The following is a 21744-nucleotide window of genomic DNA, read 5'->3' as shown; positions in this document are numbered from 1 at the left end:
GACAAAGCACTTGAAGTATATTTAAAGACTTTTTTTTTCAATAAATAAAACAAAAATGAACCCACAAACCCCTCCATTTTTATCAGGGCTGCACCAAAACCAGTGCTCTGGATGCCATCCCTTGCAAGATGAAACTTCCCAGCTAATTCAGACTCCCAGCTTCCTCATTACCTTTGATACGTGACAGGAGACAGGTGTAGGTAAGGAACAGCTAGAATTGAGTTAGGAGGTGTCAGCTGCTGTCTCTCCTCCCAGGTCCTATCTGATTCTGGATGGATCCATCAATTTCACCTGCCATCCATCTTTTTAAAAAGCTATCAAGCACAGGCATTAAGACCAACCACTGACAAATGGGAGCTCATAAAACTGAAAAGCTTCTGTACAGCAAATGACACCATCACTTGAGTAAAGCATTGGCCTAAAGAATGGGAAAAAAACCTTTACCAGCTATACATCTGACAGAAGGTTGGTGTCTAGAACATACAAAGAACTAAATAACTAAATAAATAAACACTTAATACCATGAAAACAAACAATCCAATTAAAAATTAGGGCATGGAACTAAACAGATTTCTCAAAAGAAGAAATACAAATGGCTGAGAACATTTTTAAAAAATGTTCAACATCCTTAGTGATAAGAGAAATGCAAGTTAAAATTATTTTGAGCTTTCATCTTACCCCAGTCAGAACAGCTCAAACAGCATTTTAAAAAGACAACAAAGGTAAGTATGACTGTGGGCAGATGGGAAATCTTATCAATTGCTGATGGGATTGCAAATGGATACAGCCAGTATGAAAATCAGTATGGAGCTTCCACAATAGGCTAGATATAGATCTAGTCTTTAACTCATATAATGTACCTGGGCATATATCCTAGGACTCTATCCTACTACAGAGATACATGGTCAACCCTGTTCATTGCAGCTGTATTCACAGGACAGGAAAAGGAAACAGCCTAGATGTCTCTCAACTGGTGAGTAATGAAAATACAGTACACATACACAATGGTTTATTATTCAGATGTTAAGAAAAAAATGAAATTTGTAAGTAAATGGCTAGAGCTGGAAATAATCATTCAGAGTGAGGTACTGAGAGCCAGAAAGACAAACATTGCAGGGTTTCTCTCACATATGAGTGCTAGCTTTGAATCTTCAGATAGGATTTTGAAACTGGAGTGTGTAAGAAGTCAGAAACCCAGTAACAGATCATGGGAGATGGGTGAGAAAACATAGATGGCATGAAAGGGAGATGGGGGAAAATGGAGCAAGAAGGATTAAGTGAGGTGGAGGATAGGAAGGCAGGGCATAGAATGAAGTGTGTGTAGGGGATAACTAGATGAGATCCGTTTGAAAAAGTTTTATGGAAACCGACTACTGCAGAAGCTTCCATACATATATATTTGTGTGTGTGTGTGTGTGTGTGTGTGTGTGTGTGTGTGTGTGTGTGTGTGTGTGTATGTATGTATGTATAAAAAGAGTTTAAATAGAGCTACCCTCCAAGGGAGGGAGGCAATGCATCTCCCAGATACCACAGGCTATCAAAAAAGAAGCCAAGTGCAAATGAGTTACCTCTTTGGGATTTTTTGATCAGTGTGGCTCCATAGGCCCTCAAACATTATAGGTTATAGCCACTGCACTTGGTTACCCTCTAGAAACTGATAGTGAGACCCTACTAACTGAAGACACCACATACTTTTGTCATTAAGACTTGAAGAAATCAACCTGGCAATCATTGGAGGTTTCATCCCTAGCTTTCATAGCGCCCTGAGGTGCTATATTACTGCAGGTGAAACTATCATCAGTCTCACCCAGATGTGAAGCCTGGAAGCCATAGTCATGACTGGCCCAGCATGATGTGCCTACTAGAATAGTGGCATGAAAATTATGGGAATAACAACCCATTTTCTCTCTGGATTTCAGGCCTACTCTATAAAATGGAACCCATGTCTGGTATAATTAGTGGGGTCATTGAATTATAATAGGTAGGCCCTGGGGGGGGATCTACTACTATTCTGCTAAATAGCATCATTCTGACTCCTAATGACTTGGGGTTATACCCACAGACTCATGTATCTTTCACTCCTGATCAGAGAGGCTTTTTTTTTGCAGTAGATGGTGATTAAGGCAGAGAACTATGACTGGTCAATATGCAGAGAATACAAGACTTCAGAAAGCCCAGCACTAAAGGATACATCTTCTTCCTAGGTTCCGGGATCATTGAGAAAGAGTGGGTGGAAAGAGTGTAAGAGCCAGACATGGTGGATGTCTACACTGAAACAGAGTTTTTCGGATACAACAGCACAGTTGCTCATTTCAACAGACAGTAGTTGTGACAGCATGCACAAAATTAAGCCAGACAAAATTCCAGCATAGGGAAGGGTGGTAGACATGAGGAGCTCTTAGCAATTGATGGTTTCTGAGAAGAGACAGTCAGCTATTTTCAGGGATGTAGCTTCTGAAAGGCTACTAAGGCTCCAGAAGATGGCCCTGTGTCCACGCGCATCCAGGCTGCACTAAGTGGAATTTGTGGTTTATAAAACAAAACAGAAGATAATGCATGAAATTGGGAGGGAATAGTGGTGGGGGTAATAAGGAAAGAATTGGAGGGGAGGGGACGGGAGGGTGGACTTGGTCTAAACACATTTCATGCATGTTTAAGATTCTCAATCAATTAAAAAATTTCACCATTATGAAGATTCACTTTTTTCATCACATTTTAATGCTTTTGCAATGAGGATGCATCTTACAGGATGCATGTATTTTAATTTGGTGGGGGTTTATCACTTTCTGAGAAATTACTAAATAAAATGTAGCTCTTACTGCCAGTGACATCTATGAATTAAGAAAATATGGTAATTGTTTTTACATTGCTGCAGGCTGCCTGGTGCAGTGAACGATGCAGGGCGTTAATAGCTTGCCATGCAAGCAGTTCGCCATAAATCACATATCATCTCATTTTTTTCTACATATTTTGGAAATTAGAAATTGTGCCTTGTTCTGAGAATAATTTTTTCCATAAATTTGAAAGACATTTTTATTAAGGACATGAAGAAAAGAGGTATTTCCATTTCCCATTAAGCAACTTCTTTTCATTTTTCAAATTTCCAAGTCAAAACCTGAAGTTTCAAAGATATGCTGAAAGCTCTCATGTTTCATGTGTTTCTTTTCCCTTTATTGCCATGATTTCTTCTGTAATTAATAGCCTTTTGCAGTTAACAAACTGAATCGTAGTCTATGACAGTGGTTCTCAATGTGTGGGTCACAAACCCTTTGCTACAATTCTTACTCCAAATTTGCCATTCATAACAGTAGCAAACTTACAGTTATGAAGTAGCAATGAAAATAATTTTGTGGTTGAGGGTCACCACAGCATGAGGAATTGTATTAAAAGGTCACTGCTTTAGGAAGATTGAGAATCACTGATCTATGATAACAAAAAGAGATATACACAAATAAAAATCATTTCTCTATGCTTAATCTGAGTTTTCTTTTGATCTCACTCATTTCTTCCTATTGAAATTGCATCTAAATTCCCTCTGTATTTTTCTTCACCAATTCTTCATGCTTAAAAGACCCAAAGAAATAACAAGATACTGAGGTTATAGCTAACCATATTTCTGTTCACTCATCTAGTTAAATGATTTGCCTACAAAATGTACCGGTGAAAACACTCCATCCATCTTACCTGGGAGTTAATGATGCGTACTGTGGTTTTATTTCCGACATCTTTCTCAAAGCCACGTGTAGGGGCAGAATTAAATCTCAAAACTGCATCATGAGAATCTAAGGGCACATAAGTGACATTTTTTTTCTCTGTGAAATCACATAATCTAGGAAAAAAAGCATTAAAACAAATCTTGCAATATCTGAAACTTAGAAACCACTAATAAAGTTCATATACACATATGCAGAGTTTTAGATAATTTGCTGCTGATTTAGCAAATTTTAGATAATTTGCTAGGGAGAATAACTTGGAATCTCAAGAGTGACAGCACCAAGGCACACCAGTCAACACCAGGTCACAGATATTTATAAATGTGACCCTAAGTTGTGCTGCCTAGTAACTGTGAATCCTTCTTTTCCTAAGTGCACTCTATGATGGTCACTACTGGCCAAGTCACCTAACATTGATACATTTCCTGGGATATGTCCTCTTGCTTCTTGATAAGTTACTGTATGTCTATACCTATACATACATAAAGCCAACTGATTACAGGTGCCCCTGTTTTGCCCAAGTTGCATTTAGATGCATGGTTTTTTTTTATACTGTGTATATATGTCATACTTTGTGTAATTATTCCCCTTAAAAGTTTCAAAACATACAGAAGTTGGATTAAAGGAGCAGTTAAAGGTGCTGGGAGCCTGGAGGCAGCTCATTTGGGGCTTCCTAGTCTGTAGAGCTGAGGTCACTAGGTCACCCATGGTAAGAACTGCATCTAATCTTGCTCTCTTCTCTCACAGATGAAACCTACAGCCCTTGAATCTGCTTTATCACCTTTTAGTGAAGGTTTAGGTTTAAAAGGAAACAGTCTCGGTTTCCATGAAGCCTCATCTCCCACTGGGGATGCCAGGGAGTCCCTGAATTCAGAGAAACTACCAGTGTCACCAGTGGCTAGGGCTTTTGTGCAAACAGTAAGGGGATTTCTATGGTCACCTTTAGCTTTAAGAATCCTGTGCTTGGGGGCTGCAGAGATAGTTCAGTGGTTAACAGCACCAGCTGCTCTTGCAGAGGATTTGAGATCAATTCTCGGCACCCACATGGTAGCTCACAATTGCCTGTTAACTCCAGCTCTGGGGGATGCAGCATCCTCTTCTGTCCTCTGTGAGTACTGCACTCACATGCACAGACACACAGACACACACATTAAAAACAAACAAACAAACAAACAAACAGACTCCTATGTACCTTCCAAGTTTAATTTGCAGCAAGTACAGTGACTGGCAGTGTGAATGAAGGGCAAACTCATGGGTTTCTGACATGGCTAGGAGTCACTAGGACACATCCATGCTGTACTTACTGTGACCACAGTCCACACAAAGCCTTGTGACAGCCTGCTTTATAAAAGAGGGTTCTGCTATTCCTTTCTCAGAGTCTTTACCACACTCCTTAAAGAGTAAAAGCCACTGGGCATGCCCCACTGAAACAATGATTTTAAAAGGTACCTACTGTTATTGACAAGTTCTGAGCACAATAAGTACATAAAGGTACTTGGCCATGCCATCAAAAAAACAAACTGTCGTTTTGGGGGATGTTTGGAGGAAATGACAAGCTATGATCAGTAGGGTAAATGTGGTCTGCCTCTGCTTTAGTGATTAGAGCTATACAACAGACACATTTATTTGTGTAAGGGTTAGCCTTGCACAGCTGACTTTGAGACAGAGACTCCGTGGCCCACAAAGTCTGAAATATTTACTACATGGCTCTTAAAAAGGAAAAAAGTTTGCAAATCTCTAGATTTCAAGAAAGCTAAGCTCTTCAGAGATAATGCAAAACCCTTGAGGACTTTCACAGGTCAAGTACTGCTTTGCATTTTTTGTAACGAACTGCTTTATTCATATTTTAATTACATACTGCATAATAAAAATTGAATTTTTGAGCTATAAAAGTTGTATTACACAGAGCAGAAAGTTCATATTTTAATCTTGTTACCAGGACTTTTTACACATACACATACACACATGCACAAACAACCAGATATAACTGAAAACTTTAAAAAAAAAAAAAAGGATTAGACTTTCTAAGTCCTTCCAGAAAACTGAATATTCTTTGATAATCTACCCATACTCGGCAAGTGGTAGTTTGCTAAGAGCTGGTTGTATTGTGGCATTTCAAAAGCATGTCAATGAGGGTTGTTTTTTCCCCCCAAATAAATTGCTGACAACCAACTTTTATTATGAAATGCAAAGCAGGGTTCTTCTGGCAATCTGCTGTCTGTGCCCACCATTCAGGCTGTCTTCCTGGCACAAAGCAATGCATTTGTGTCTGAAATAATAAGGCCTCCAAAATCAATTTTTTTTTGAAATATTAAAATGAATGGCTATAAATCCAACATTCCACCTAGCTCACAATTTTATAATCTATCCCTGTCTTGCTCTTAAAATGGGTCTCTATCCATGCAAAATTTTGTAATGTTGTTCAATGTTAATTTGAAAACTCGTTGGGAACACATTGGGCAGTGATTCTAAATATTGTCATATTCCATGATAAATTATCCACAAGCCATATTGGTTAATATACCATGGATCTCATCAGTTTTCAAGTGTGGGAAGCTTCCAAGTTCATGGTCAAAAGCTTCATTTTTTTTTTTAACCATTGCAACAAACCCTGTCAGTGATCTTGCTCTGAGTGACAGTCTCATTTAATCCCTTCCCGAGAAGGACTCTGCCAAGCGTCCAGCTCTGAGTAATTAAAGTCTGTCTGTCAGTCATTTTATTTTTCAGATAAAAACTGTATTTCATGGCATGAGGGGCTGGTTCATCCTCCAGCTCAATCCCACAGGGCCTTCCCATCATACAGTGATAAGCGTAAGTGCCTTCCCCCACTTCCTTCTTTGTCCCTCAGGATCTGAAAAACACCCGCACTCAAAGGGCTGAGACTTCATGAAGGTACTCATTTTGACTGCAGCATCACAGCCATTCACAGCGAACATGGCAGTGTTTCCTTTTACTGTTACACTTAGTGGAAAAAGATACCATGGTGACTAGTGTTATGGGCACCCCTCCCCAGACGTGTGCTCAGAAGCCAGTAGTTTTATCCTTCACTGCTTTTGTTTCACCTGTATAAATGTTAACGTTGAAAAAGGAAAGTCTTGGGGGTATAAACCAAAAATGGAGTTTACCTTCTAGAGCCCTGAAAGAGTACTGGAAACCATAAGTGAATCACAGATGTGAAGTGGTCACACAGGTCCACCCATCAAGAACTCAAGTGAGAAGAGGGAGACACCAAGCTGTTGCTGTACTAGAGCTCAGAAGGATTCTGTCACCAAATGTGACACCGAGTCCCCAACCACAGCTCTCCTAGGAAGCCATGCTGCCCATCCCTGTGGCACAGTCTGCGTGTCGTGATCTGATGAACAGAACCCCAGTCCTAAGCAATGGATCTCTTCCAAGTAAATTGGTTGTAATTCCAACTTAATCCAATCACCCTTGTAAATCCCCAGGCATTCATTCAATTGCTTATTACCCTAGGTGGATTACTAGTGCTTGGTATTTTACAATGTCAGAAGACCACGAGTGTCCCTGGAAAGAGTGTGTTGGTCTCAAGAGTCACAAGGTCACTTGTGCATAGGAGGCAGAGTGATAGTCTGCTGAACCTGATGGAAGCAGTCAATGAACAGGACCAGGGGACAACAAGCTCAAACCATCAACTGTCACACCCATACACACTTGGTAAATACACCCCTGACTGCATGGTAATGCATCTTCAGAAGCTACGCCATTCATTCACACGGAGGAAGGGAGCAGATCAGACAGTAAGCACACAGTGAATGAAGTCAAGCTTCACTTCTAGAGAAGGCATATCTGGGCCAGAGCAGAGCTGTCCTGACATTACTACAGAGCCCATCAAAAAGCAGCCAGGCACGCTAGAGGTCCTGGCACCAAGTCACCATCTAGCCCTGACTCAGGCCCAGCATCCTCCCCTCTTCCTCCTCCTGACTTGTGCTGATCAGAAAATAAAAACTAAACAGTCACAGCTGCAGCCTTCAGACACCAGCCAATGGCCTGCAGGGTAAGGACAAAACCATGAATTATCTCTATCAGTTCCCACTGCCTCGTCCCTCTCCTCTCTGACCTGCCCATTCTACTTGAATTCTCTCATGCCCCCAAACCCAGGCTCATGTGTGATGTCTTTAAAATAAAACATTCACACTTAGGCTTCCTTGCCTCAGATATCGTTGCCCTCAATCCCTAGAGACCCAGCCTGCAACTTCAATCCACACTCTGCCCAGTGGATTCTAGATGCCTGTGTCCTATCTAGAAATGGAAATATACGTACCACTCAGGGATGTTGATTTTACAGCAGTTAAAAGGCACAGAATAGGGCTTTGTCTACAGTAAACACTCTCAGCTGGCAATATTACTGCAATCGGTGAATGGAGTTTGGCCTGTGTAAGCACCAGAGTACCCATGTGCTGCCCTCTCCCACCATAGCCAGCTTCTTTCATGCCTACTCCTGGCCCCTGTACTCACTGAAGCTTTGCTCTTCTCATAGCCTGTGCTGGACCCTTGGCCTGGACCAGTTTCTGCAGGAGAGTATTTCCTGACCTCCTCTCTGCTAACCAATAAGAAGCCCTCTGAGTGGGTTAGGGTTCTGCCATTGTTTCTATCCTGCTTGTCTACACATTTCTCTGCCTTTCTCCCATTCACAGGATACTGGAATTGTCTGTTCATGGTCTGGATTCTCCCTAGGACTGTATGGAATTTAAAATCTATGTCTGTCACTTATTCACCTTTGTGCTTAGCACAGGATCTGATGGAGAGGTGGTGATCAGCCAACATCTAATGATGGTTTAGGGACGCTATGAACTGCTCTCTTGGCTTCTTAAATGTAAGGTTAAAGAACTTGCCAAATCCAAGACAGGCTTTTGAAATTGCTGTGGGTTCTGTCCCCAACATACCTCCCATTTCCCACCTACATGACAGTATTCCATTGTTCAGTAATACAGACCCTGATCTTCCACATCAAGACTGTGATGTCTCCCCACAGTGGACTTTTATTTTCTGTGGTGTACTTCCACAGAACTGCCAGGAATGACCAGCAAGCTGTTGTCATCTGTTGTATGGATGACAAGAGACTGTCTCACAAGTCCAGGAAGGGATGTTCCATGTTTCCAAAGCAGCTGAGGTTACATATTCAAAGTAAAGGCATTTATAATCACTATACTTTTATAATCCCAACAACTGTTCTTTCCATAGGAAAGTCTAGCAGACTTTCTAACTGAATGGGGCCTTGGGAGAGGGACTCAATGCCCACTAAATACCTAGGGGATACCTAGGGAAGCCAAAAGGTAGCCAAGCAGCAAACAGACTTAACTGGGCCTCCTTCTAGAAACACAAAGGAACAGAAGACCTTAGCCAGAGAGCCTTACTGGCAGAGCTAAGGGTGGGCTATGATATAGGACTGCCTTTGGCATGCTTTCAATTTTTCATGACATTTGCCATGTCAACTTTTGGCAACTCCTTTGATCTTTAGTTAGCCATTCCAGACAGGGTAACTTGAGGTTAGTTGCGCTGTGCTCTAACATTCCAAGGTACATGAAGAAATCTGCTACATGAGATTGTTTTTGCTCTGAGAGTCGTTAATGACCAGGTGGGTTTGCAAGGACAGCCACAGATGAGCAGGGAGAAGAGATGCCTGCTGTGGGATGGTCTGTATGTCAAATTACTCTGATTGGCCAATAAATAAAACACTGATTGGCCAGTGGCTAGGCAGGAAATATAGGCGGGACTAACAGAGAGGAGAAAAGAAAAAACAGGAAGGCAGAAAGAGTCACTGCCAGCTGCCACCATGACAAGCAGCATGTGAAAATGCCGGTAAGCCACAAGCCACGTGGCAAGGTATAGATTTATGGGAATGGATTAATTTAAGCTATAAGAACAGTTAGCAAGAAGCCTGCCATGGCCATACAGTTTGTAAGCAATATAAGTCTCTGTGTTTACTTGGTTGGGTCTGAGCGGCTGTGGGACTGGCAAGTGACAGAGATTTGTCCTGACTGTGGGCAAGGCAGGAAAACTCTAGCTACAGATGCTAGCCTTGGCATATTCAGCATTGGTCCTGCCACACCAGCTTACAAAGGTGAAGAGCTTTTGGTCTATGCAATCTGAGCAATACTAAGACTTAAAAACACCAGGTATAAAATATAAACCTAGACAAAACAAGACAGAACCAACCAACCAGCCAAAGTAACAAATAACCCACACAATTCCATTCCCTAAGTTTGTTTGTGACTTTGCAATTCTAATCATGAAACCACATGCTGGAAATTAAATTTGGATACTGGGCACTAACCAATATGTAACAGTGTCCTTTCATGTTTCTCAGAAACATGGCTAAGGGACTTTCGCAACCTCTTCCAAATTTTGAATTCAGTTTTAAAGGCTCTAATCATGATCCTTTATGCAAGAAAAAAAAAAGGACAAGAGATTTCTCTTTGGTATGAGAGAGCCATTCAAATACTATATATTTACGATGCAGAGGTGTTTAAAACTAAACAAAACCAGAAATAAGTTATTGCCTGCTTCAAAGCATAATACTTAAATTCCTCTTCTGCATTATTAATATTGGTCCTTGGAAATGAGAAAGAGCTGTGGTGTTATTTCACCCTGGGGACTTCTAAACCACTGTTCTTTCTTAATAAATTGCAGGCTGCTCTGCTCTGGGTTTTGCTACAAGCTTATGTGAGGCATGGATAGTGTTATTATGAGCCTGATGTAATGTCAGCATGGAGACACAGGGACCTCACACAACAAGGCCACATTTGTTGCCCTGGGTTTTTAACTTAAAAAACAAAAAAAATCCCATTCAGTCTCATTCCCATGAAACAGCTGAGGTGAGGGGGTTTCTGAGGTGAGTGCCATTCAAGTTGGCTGCAGGACATCATCACTCTTCAAGGACACAGAACTAAAGGATCTGTCTAGAAGAATACAGGAAACAGTGAGTTACTTCTCTGTAACAAAGAAGCAATGCCCCTCTGAATGTCATTTCCACACTGGTGACTTAGGATCTGCCACCATCTGCAGTGAAACTGTAACTGTGGTGGTTGCTCGTTGGCATTCAGACTTGAGGCTGAAGGTATGTTTGAGCCACATGTGTAGTCTGTGCCCAGTAAAGAACCGGTTGGGGGATTAATACACGCTTGTGAATTAAATAAGTGAAGGGCCAAACTGCTTGCTTAGGGAGACAGCAATAGAATCAACCGGATCAGAGGGGTCCCAGAAGAAAGGCTCTAAAATTGCCAGGGAGAGAAGAGCTGCGTGAGCCAGGGCAAGGCAAAACAGCAGATACTTTCTCTGGCAAAGAAGGCTTGGGGGAATGAATGCTATCCACCAAGCACTGAGTATTCTGTTGGTGAGCCCATGTCAGCCCATCTACAGCAGGATCTAGACTCTGGGTGGCAAATATACTTACTGCAACCATACTCCATTCCCTTCAAACCAAGAGATTCTAGTCCTGTAGTCCTGATATTCTACTCTGAGGCATCAGAGAGCTGTGGCGGTTGACACTGTGTGCCAACCTGGTCATGCTATGTGGCCTGGTTGTCACTGTGAAGCTTTCTTTTTTTGTGTGTGTGTTTAGAAAGCACATTGCTGTGGGATGTTCTGTATGTCCTGTGGGAGCCCTTCTTGGGTTCTTTGTGGCGTTACCCAGCAGGTCCGTATAGAGGATGATTAGGACCATGGGCCTGAGTGCAGGTGTTTGAGATGGTCTGCACTTGGCTGTGCTGGGGGATGGTCTGTATGTCAAGTTGCTCTGATTGGTTAATAAATAAAACCTGATCGGCCGTGGCTAGGCAGGAAAGATAGGCGGGACTAACAGAGAGGAGAAATAAAAGGACAGAAAGGCAGAAGGAGACGCTGCAGCTGCCGCCATGACCAGAGAGGCTGCAGCCGCCGCCATGACCAGAGACACTGCAGCCGCCGCCATGACCAGCAGCATGTGAAGACGCCGGTAAGCCACCAGCCACATGGCAAGGTATAGATGTATGGAAATGGATCAATTTAAGATAAAAGCACAGTTAGCAAGATAAGGACAGTTAGCAGGAAGCCTGCCACGGCCATACAGTTTATAAGTGATATAAGCGTCTGAGTGATTATTTTATAAGTGGATTGTGGGACTGTGGGACTTGGGGAACCTGGAGAGAAGCCCTCCAGCAACAGCACATTACTCTCCACAGTGTACTGGGCTTCATCCAATCAGCTGAAGGTCTTAAGATCATGCACAGAGGTATCCCCAAAGGCTTTGCCTCAATGCAGCATAGAAGGGTTGAAAAGATGGCTCAGCCGTTAAAAACAGAGGACCAGTGTTCGGTTCCCAGCACCTACATGGCTGCTCACAACCTTCCCTAAACTCAGGTCCCAGAGATCTAAGGTCCTCTTCTGGCCCCCACTGACTCCAGGCATATACATCACATACTTAAGAAAACTCAGGTAAGGTGCTCATACACATAAAATAATAAAAAACCTTTAAAGGATTTAAAAAAAAAAAAAGAATGTACCATCAAAGCTCCGCCTGATGTCCCCCACCTGCTCGCGTGTCCTACGAACTTCAGACTTGCAAGCTCAGACAAATCCTTTCAATCTCTCCCTCCCTCTCCATGTGCTACTGACCCACAGAGACAGTAAGGAACCCGTGCTCTGCAAAGACACAGGTTTTGAGGACAGCATATCAAAGTAGACAGCAGTCAGAGTACGGTCATGTTGCTCACCTTCACGGAGAAGGACCCCATTGTGCACACAGACTGTAACCCAGAGGTTGGGCTGACAGAACAGTCCGGGACTAGAGCTCATATCTGCTTGGGAACTGTTTTCAGTAGTCGTCTAGCTCTCCTCAGAGCCCCGAGACTTGGCTTTAGTCCTTGAGAGTTCAGTACCATTATTACCATTCACCTTAAGGGTGGCACCCACAAGGACGACCTCCTTGACTTCCTCCTCTCCCGTATTCCCACCCGTTGCCCCGCCCCCTGTTGCCATGTGCTCACGCAGACCTTGGTTTCTATGAGGGATGAAGCTTGTACAGCATCCTGGGCACTGCCCCAACTTGGAACCAGAAGTGCAAAGAGCTCAGAGAAGAGCCACAGCCCCGCGGGAACCTACCGATTTCCTCCCCCAAGGAGGAGTTCAGGATGGCACCAGCGGACATGACCACTGCACAGCTGCGTAGGCCGCGCGGGTGGAGCTGGCTCAGAGGCACCCCGGGTACCAGCGGCCGCCAGCCCAGCGCTGAGAAGGGTGGCTCTTTGCCGTCCAGCGTGCGCACGCGCACGCGCCTTCGCAGCTCGCACAACAGCTCCGGCCCGGATCGCCTGGCTTCGCGCCGCCCGCGGAAGCGCACTCCGTGCTTATTGAAGGACATGTAGTAGCGCATGGCCTTCTGCAGACGCGGGTTCAGCATCTTGGAGGACACGGTCCCTTTCCAAAGCCGGTACAGGAAGGCTCTGGACATGGAGGCCTGTGACAGCATGTCGCCGTCGTAGACCTCCTCAGGCACGCGGCTCCGTCTTGCACGGTGAAACTTTTCCCGCTTGTGCTGGGCGGGTCCGGCCCGCCGCGATGGTTCCCCCGGGGAGGGCAGCCCCAGGGTGTCCTGCGTATGGCGGTGCCACCCTGGCTGACCAGCAGCAAAAAAGTAGCCGTCTTCCTCCGGGTAGAAAGCACTTTGCGATTTCCTCCCAACCTGGGATGAAAAAAACTCTTCCCCATTGTCAAAGCCCTCTTGCGACTGGTCCCATTTCTGTGGGTCCCCAGGCCCGCTGTGGAAGGGGCTGGCAGGGTGGCTGCCCAGCAGCGCTTTGCTTGCTTCCAAACTCCTGGGCAAGGAGGGCTCCTGCAAAGCGCCCATGATGGCCCGCTGCTTGCCCTGCACAGGCAGGAGGCCGCGGTTCTCCAGGAAGGAGAAGGAGCTGGGCACAGGCGCAGCAGGGTTGCTGTTGGTGAAGTAGATGAAAATCGCCAAAAAGAGGAGCCCCCAAACAAATATTCCAAAGAGTATTCGTTGTCGCCATTGCTTCAAGTGCGGTTTCATTGCAGACCCCTGGGGCCAGCACTTCACCTTGGGGTTTAAAGCACTGCGAGGAGGCGGGTAGAACCTGAAAACGACAGGAGCCACAGTTAGCGTGGGAAACCTGTTCAGACACTGCTAGGGCAGCATTGGTGAAAAAATAGACTGAAAGGGACATCGGAAGTCAGCCCTGCTGAATTCACTTCTCTGCACCCTTCACTCTTGACCTTTGCAAGGTCACCGCATCTCAGCAGTCTTGGGAGAGAAAAATCTTTCCCAAGGGCCTCTGGGCATGTCTGCTGTTCTAGCCCGAACACTCTTGTGGGGAACCTATGGCTGCACTCTCCCTATACATCCAACATAGAATTCTGGTTTGGTGAGGCAAAGTTGTAGAATTTGCCTGCTTTTATCTGCTAGCACTTCATCAGCGTCTCAACTCATATATATTATTGGAGGCATCAATGCTGGGAATTTCTAAATTCCTCATGATCTACCTGGAACATACCAGAACTCCACCACAGGTGGTTCTGAATAAATCAATGGGGGTGACTGTAGCTGCAGGTAAACACTGTGCATGGTACCTGCTGACTCATGTGCCTTCAAGGATTGTCTTGCCCTTCTGCAACCACCAGAGACACAAAGGTAACCTGGGAGAAATAGCAGCAGTTGTCTGGCTGGGTTCCAAGCCCTGCGCTTAGCACTTGTCCTGAATTATCTCCTTAGGTATGTTCAATTTTGAATGAGACAGAAAGCACTATTATATCCATTTCCAAGAATTAGAAACAGAGGACTGGAGACATGGCTTAGCAGTTAAGAGCACTGGTTGCTCTTCCAGAGGTCCTGAGTTCAATTTCCAGAAACCACAGGGTGGCTCACAACCGTCTATAGTGGGATCTGATGCCCTCTTCTGGCATAAAAGCATACATGCAGATGGAGCACTTACATACATAAAAGATATTTTTTAAAACATTAAAAAAAAAAAAAAAAAAAAAACAGGTCCAGAGAAGTAAACTAACGTGCTCAAAAACAGGTTATAGCAAGCAATGTTGTGTCCGAACCCATCTTGATTCTAGGGCTCGCTAAACTTTGGAACTATCTGCTCATACCAAGGAAAGTTGTATTTTCTAAATTTAGCTTGTTGTCTATCTGTGGCAAAGGATCACTGTTACCCAAATTGCTAGTCGCTGCTATACCTTTGTGTTTCCTTCTGTACCAGAATGTCATGCCCATGCCAATTACTGTCAAAACTTCTAAGTGCTTATTCCTTATATGTCCACACATCTCACTAGGAAGTGATAACGGACAGTTTCCTACAGTGCAGTCTGGGGCCATGATTTGAGTGCCATCTTCTACGTTACTTGACTAACCTGTCCATTAAGGACACAGTCCATACTGCTTCAAGTTATAATGTCCACCAAAAAGGTCTAGGAGCCTTTTCTAGTATTTTAAGGAACCAGTGCAAATCAGAACATTAAGCATAGTAACAGTTATCCTATTTCCTCTAAAACTGTGGGCACTGAAATATCATTCCATCACTTGCTACCTAGAGTTGGTGCTAACTCTATAAGATCAGGTCCATATCCATAAGATTTCCCTCACTTTGGATGCCAGCTGCAGGTGGAGTCACCAGGCCATGCTTCTGATGATTCAGCTATCAGGCAGGAAGTCCCCACAACACCCATTAGGTTTGATACTTTGCTAGAATAACCAACAAAACCAAACAAAATGGTATAGTTAATCATTTTAGTTTTAGATGCACAATGCCCACAAGGTGATAAGATACATGGATATACCTCTGGTATATCAAATCTTTACCAGTCAGAGAGGCTCCATTGAGCTTCAGGCCCAATGTTTTATGGAGGTTGAATGATATGGGTGTGACTGGGTGAATTACCAGCCTTGAGAGTAAACTCAATCTGCAGCCTTCCTTTCTTTGCTGGAGGTTAAACCCAAGTTCCAACTCAGAAATTTCACATTGTTAGCCTTTCTGAAGTCCCCACCCTAAAGCTTTGTAGGGGCCTGTGACTCACTTCATTAGTAGAATGAGAGTAGTTGTAGGAGCCTGCTGAGAGTCAGCTGGGTAGCTGGGTAGAGGCTTGCGGATTGAAGAGACAATGAAGAAGACAGAAAAGAGTCAAGAGGTCTGCCGGTCAATGCCGGACAGCCCCGAGTTTATTTCACAGCCAGCTTACATACAGTCTTGAAGGACAGAGGTAGAACAATGCACAGCACAGGCATTCAACCACTATCTATCCTGCCTTGCATCAAGGAGCAGGCAGTTTCATTTTCTATCTCGACGTACCTCTGGCTGGCAACAGCAGTCTGCATCTAGCTAGATAGTGTGTTCCTTCCTTTGGGCCAATCAGGACTTTCTCACATCCCTGGAGCAAGCAAGCTTGACTTCTATTGACTCAGAACAGACTTCAGATTCAAACTGGGAAACTGAGTCAGTTGTGGGCTCCACACATGGTCCTATCACACGATATTTGAAATTTTGAAATAGAGTTTCAGAAAGGATCCTACGACAGAGACGAGAAGAGTCCTCCAGCATTCACCACACCCCAAGGCTGCAGGTGCAAATTTGAAGCTACCTGCCTTCTTACCTCTGGCTGGGAATGGTTTCCCTGCTGTGAGCAGCATTTGGGTGGGTCACGTGAGAACGATAATAACATCATTTCAGCATTAGCCTGGGAGAACATTTTTATAACCTACCGATAAAGGTGAGGTGTGTGCAGAGCCAGGGGTATAAACTAAGAAAAATAGCTTTGAGCTGTTGGGAAGGAGCCAGATACCTCTGGCCCCTGGGGCTGTACCCCCTATCCTATGTGAATTCATGTTGCTTTATAGTTTAGTGGCTGCGGGAAGCCGCAGTGAAGCCAACTTCGAAGGTGAACCTGCTGAATTAGACAGAATGATTCCCAAGATCAGAGGCTTCATTGTATGAAAATACCTCTTTCCTTGAAAAAGAGATGTGAGGCCTTTTCTGTCAAGGGAAATGATGGCTGGCACGGTAGGGAGAGAAAATAATGAGAAGATGTCTGGGGATACTTGGAAGAGAAGGTCCTGCCGGGTACCCAAGGCCCCATGGCCATTTGTTCTTTCTTGCCTGATGTGCTTGCTAGGCAGGAGAAAAGTGGAGATCATCAGAGCTGCACAAAAGGAATAAGAATCCCAAGATAAGTTCTCCATCAGGTAAGATGCACATGCCTCCTGACACATGGGAATTATAAAGAGGAGGAGGTTAGCTGCCTCCACTCATGATCAGGCTGCAACTCTGAATAATCCCAAAGTCCTCATGGCAACGTTGGTGGCTGAAAGCCTTCTGTCGCTGATGAAGAGACCACTCTCCAAAATGGTTAAATCTCAAAGCAGTGGCAGGTCCTCTGCTAGCACAATACACAGAATTCCCTCTGTTTATTTCCGGTCTCCACCAGGCACATGTGCGTAACAGATCGAGGACATAAAGTTGAGGGGCATCAAAGTTAAAGCATATATCCCTCGTCCATGTGAAAGGGAAGCTTTTGTTATGCAAAAGAAAGCATCTTTTCCTTATTATCGTACATCTGAAACATTATATTAACCAGGGTTCCCGGTTACACTCACTGTTATATGTCATCATTAGCTGGTGTGATATAGATGGCATCAGAGATGGATAAGAGGCCCATCAGGCAAATCATCTCTCCCCAGATGCCAGTGAAAAGTGCTCCCTAAGCAGACCTTCACATGTATATTGTCAATGAGGGTTAAATGACTGGGGCTGTCAAGTTCCTGCCACTTTTCCCCTGAGAACAGCTGTGTCTAGATTACCAGCATCCAGGACCAGTGTGGCTTTCTCTCCCTCCCACAGCCACTCTCAATGATTACTCAGCAGCAGGAAGGTTTAGCTTCCCAGTGGACCTTCTCTGTTATTGGTGCTGCCTCTGTCCTATTCCCATCCTTCCTTCCTCTTCAGTTTCTTGTCTAGACAAACCTCCAGGGAAATTCTATTTTTTTTTTTTTACATAGGGAATCTGTCCATCCATCCCTAAAAATTATTCGGATTGCCTTGCTCATCTAGAAAGGTTGGTGGGTCTCCTTAGCTTAGACGTAGATCCCCCACCACCACCCAACAAAAGAGCCCAGTTGTCTTAGGGATAATCATAATTACACAGAGGAATGCTTAAATTCTCCTTCAAAGTGTTCTGAAAGAAATCACAGTTTCTCAAAGGCACAATTTATCACACATTGTCAGATGAAATTATGAAATGTAAACACTTCTTCAAACAGTACACTGCGGCACGATGTTAACCAGTAAGTTCCTATTTTGCTCAATAGCGAAGAGTTTAATCCTAGGCCTTGCCTCTTTAATGGTGTCACTCCACAGCCCTGAGGTTGACAAGCTTTATCACCAGGTTTTGGGGTTCAGGTTTGTTGTTGATGGTGGTGGTGTTTAACATGGCCTTGATATGTTTGCTGTAACCCCAGTGGCAAGGTTTTCTGTAAGTCTCAGAACCATGCACATTTTTTATGCGTTCAAAGGAGTTGTTTGGATCAATTTCAAATCTAAGTATTTACCTTAACACTGAAATAATACAGATTTAAAATGTGAAGTATGGAGAGACACCCATAACTTACTATTTTTTTTTCCTTAAAATTAGCTCCTGTTACATCTGAGAAGACACTGGGCACACAGGAGAGAGGCACCATCCATCCTCCCGTGGGAAATCTTCTATCGCCTCCTAACCTCACCGGCCTCTTTACAAATGGCCCCTTTCCTTTCTTCACTTCCGTAAACATAAGACAGTCTCTAGACATCTAAGTACAGAAGGCTAAGAGTCCCAGCCCATTTTTAGGCCAATATGCAGAAGAACAGAAGGGAAAGGTCAGCCAGGTGAGGGGAGCTTTGTGGTGCTGGGATACCGGGCCCCTTCTAAGGAGCACATCAAATCTTTGTCTTTAGAAGGGCAGTCCCCCTGTGATAGAGAGGCATCTTCCCTGTAAGAGGTTTAGGGTATGGTTTGTGCCCAGATGGATGTAGAAATACATGCCTCTTATATCAGGAAGGGATGAAAGGCTCACAGGACCTCACTTGGCAAAAGAGTGAGCTAGCTCGATTGCTTCTTTCGTTCCTTCTCTTCCTCCCTTCCCTTCTCTCATTTTCCTTCCTTCCTTTTTATTTCCAATACATCCCTACCAGTTTCCCTTCCCTTCACTCCTGCAGACCCCCCCTCCCCTGCCAGATCCTTTAGAAAAGAGCAGGCCCCCCCAAGGATATCAGTTGAACATGGCGTAACAAGAAAAAATACGGCACAAACCCTCTTACAAAGCCTGAGCGGGGCAACCCAGTAGGAGGAAAGGGGTCCCAAGAGAAGGCAAAAGAGTCAGACACCCCCCACTGTCACTGTTAGGAGTCCCACATAACAAAAACCAATCTAACAACCATATGTGCCGTGGGCCCAGGGCAGACCCACGCAGGCTCCGTGACTGCTGCTTCAGTCTCTGTGAGCCTTGCTTAGTTGATTCTGTGAGCCAAGCTCTCCTGGTGTCTCTGACCCCTCTGGCTCCTACCATTCTTCCTCCCCCCTCTTCCCTGGGGTTCCCTGAGCTCCAAGGGGAGAGCCCTGATGGAGATGGAGATCTCCAATTTGGGCTTTCTCTGTACCTAATCTTCAGCTGTGGTTCTCTGCATCTACTCCCATTAGCTGCTAGCGAAGCTCTCTCTGATGATAACTGGGCTAGGTACAGATCTACGAGGGTACCCGAGGCAATGGGTAATGATCAGGTACTGGGACAAGCTACAGTGGCAATGACTGCATTCCTCCTATAGGTGGCAGCAACATCTTACTCAGTCTTGAACACTCAGAACAAGAGTGGTATGGCTTATGGGATCTTCTTAACCTGTATCTCTCCAATAAATGACTGGAACTGGTAAAACGGAGGGAATTCTTTGCTTTGTAATTGTCCCCATAGGCTCCTGGTTATTTAGGAGGATGGCTGGTTGGTGTGTGCTTCTCAGCCTATGAGAAGGGTCTGGGCAACTCCAGGAAAACATATGGTTAAATTGTTAGATGGTTAGGACTTTTGCATGTCTAGGCTGCTATATCATTGAACGGCTAGGCTGTTCTGTGTCTATAAGGTCATACCATGAAGCTATTGAATGGATGAAGCTATTGAATGGCTAGGCCATAGTATGTTGTAGGTGGCCGTATGGTAGGTTGTTGAATGGCTGGGCTGTGGCATACGGAAGCTGCTATGCAGTTAAGATGTTGAATGCCAAGGCTTTGGCATGTGTTGGGTGCTGCATGGTTCATGCGTGTCAGTACACACACATACACACACACACACACTATATCAAGCATCACACCTACAACATCTCATTTAAATTCATGTTAGCATGACATACAACAAAATATTCAGCAAACATTCTCTCACCCTGCATAAACCTCAGCCTCCAAGAGATTCTCTACAAAATTCCTCTTTTCCAGCTATACCCTGAATCCCTGAAAAAATTGCTATGTACTGTGTTGGTACCAACTCTTAACATTTCAATGTTTTCTGTTTTTTTTTTCTTTTTTTTTTTTTTTTGTCTCTGCTACAAACTATGTCCCTAACTTCTGACCAGCTCCTTAAATTTACCAGTCCCATGTGATCTCTAAACATCACACCATCTCAAAAATCCGGTTTCATTTGCGGCAGTAACCATTTTTTTCCCCACTGAGGCCTCAGAAACCACATCTCTGCATAGGTAGTGTGCTGTGGATATCACTCTATATAAATAAAACACTGATGGCCAGTGACCAGGCAGGAAGTATAGGCGGGACAAGGAGAGAGGAGAATTGGGGAAACAGGAAGAAGCGGGGAGAGACACTACAGCCACCGCCAAGACAAGCAGCATGTAAAGACGCCGGTAAGCCACCAGCCACGTGGCAAGGTATAGATTTATAGAAATGGGTTAATTTAAGATATAAGAACAGTTAACAAGAAGCCTGCTACGGCCATACAGTTTGTAAGCAATATAAGTCTCTGTGTTTACTTGGTTGGGTCTGAGCGGCTGTGGGACCGGCGGGTGACAAAGATTTGTCCTGACTGTGGGCAAGGCAGGAAAACTCTAGCTACAGTAGTGTTCACTGTGATGTCTTGGGATTCCACCCCTACATGGATTTAACTGTCACAGTGTGATGCTGGATAACACCTCCAGAGAAGTTACACACGTTGAGGCTGGTGACCCATGACTCTGCACACCCTCCTAATCCTCCTGACGACCCAGTGTGTGTGTGTGTGTGTGTGTGTGTGTGTGTGTGTGTGTGTGTGTGTGTTTAGAGATGTGCACTAATGCAAACCTGGAGTACTTCAGTAGAGAGAAGGCCTAGAGCTGGACACTGATGATGAGGGTGGGAGAGGGGTGGTTGATCCAAGCCTGGCAACACCCAGGCTTGTCCCTGCATCGAGAGGTGTACAGAGGACAGGTAGTACAAGAAGAGCAAATGGTTTGGGTTGGCGGAGGGTGGGCTGCTCTTACAAGATGGTGGCATATCTTCCTAGGTCAGTTAATGTTTACAGTGCGGTGTTTTTACTGAAGAGTCAGGCAGGTGGGAAGTGGTTTTAAAGGCAGATTTGCATATGTGAGTCTCTCCAGCAGCCTTCAGTAGGATGGGCAGGGGAAGGGAAAATGATTTGAGAAGGCTATCATTGGTTGTATGAAGACAATACAAGCTGCCTAGTGCGAGGGTCTACCGGCTTCCTGAAATAGCATTCAGGCTTTGGGCACAGTGGCTATCTGTTTTACAATCATTAGTCTTCAAATATTTACAGTTTACACCACCAATGTTCCAAGGCTTGTGGCTGGAGCTGTCAATTTGATTCAGCACTGATGTGTTAGCTGTCCAGATGTGAAGTTACAAGCCTGTCTTTGACACTTGGAAGGCTTATGTGGACTCCTAAAATGGAAGTGGGCTTGGAGGTAACATACAGGGAGCCAAAGGTGGCTCTTAAAAAGAGAGTTCTGTACAAGCATAGGCTACCATTTCTTGCAAAAAGCAATGTAGGTTG

The 21744-nt window shown here is 44.4% G+C and overlaps 1 protein-coding gene across 2 annotated transcripts in view; it reads right to left on the bottom strand.

Moving 5' to 3' along the window:
* St6gal2 (ST6 beta-galactoside alpha-2,6-sialyltransferase 2) overlaps nt 1–21744 on the bottom strand; it is a 73496-nt gene that overhangs the window by 20398 nt on the left and 31354 nt on the right. For both annotated transcript variants that reach the window (XM_042265845.2, XM_006993918.4), the window contains exons 2-3: nt 12813–13804; nt 3685–3782 (exon numbers count right to left, since the gene is read on the bottom strand). In XM_042265845.2, the coding sequence (XP_042121779.2) occupies nt 3685–3782; nt 12813–13740 (1026 nt within the window). In that variant the 5' untranslated portion in view covers nt 13741–13804. The remainder of the gene's footprint in view (nt 1–3684; nt 3783–12812; nt 13805–21744) is intronic.

The sequence above is a fragment of the Peromyscus maniculatus genome, chromosome 21, assembly GCF_049852395.1.
Source record: "Peromyscus maniculatus bairdii isolate BWxNUB_F1_BW_parent chromosome 21, HU_Pman_BW_mat_3.1, whole genome shotgun sequence".
NCBI classification, from domain to species: Eukaryota; Metazoa; Chordata; class Mammalia; order Rodentia; family Cricetidae; genus Peromyscus; species Peromyscus maniculatus.
The sequence above is the reverse complement of the archived record's forward strand: the minus strand, read 5'-3'. Positions and strand labels throughout refer to the sequence as shown.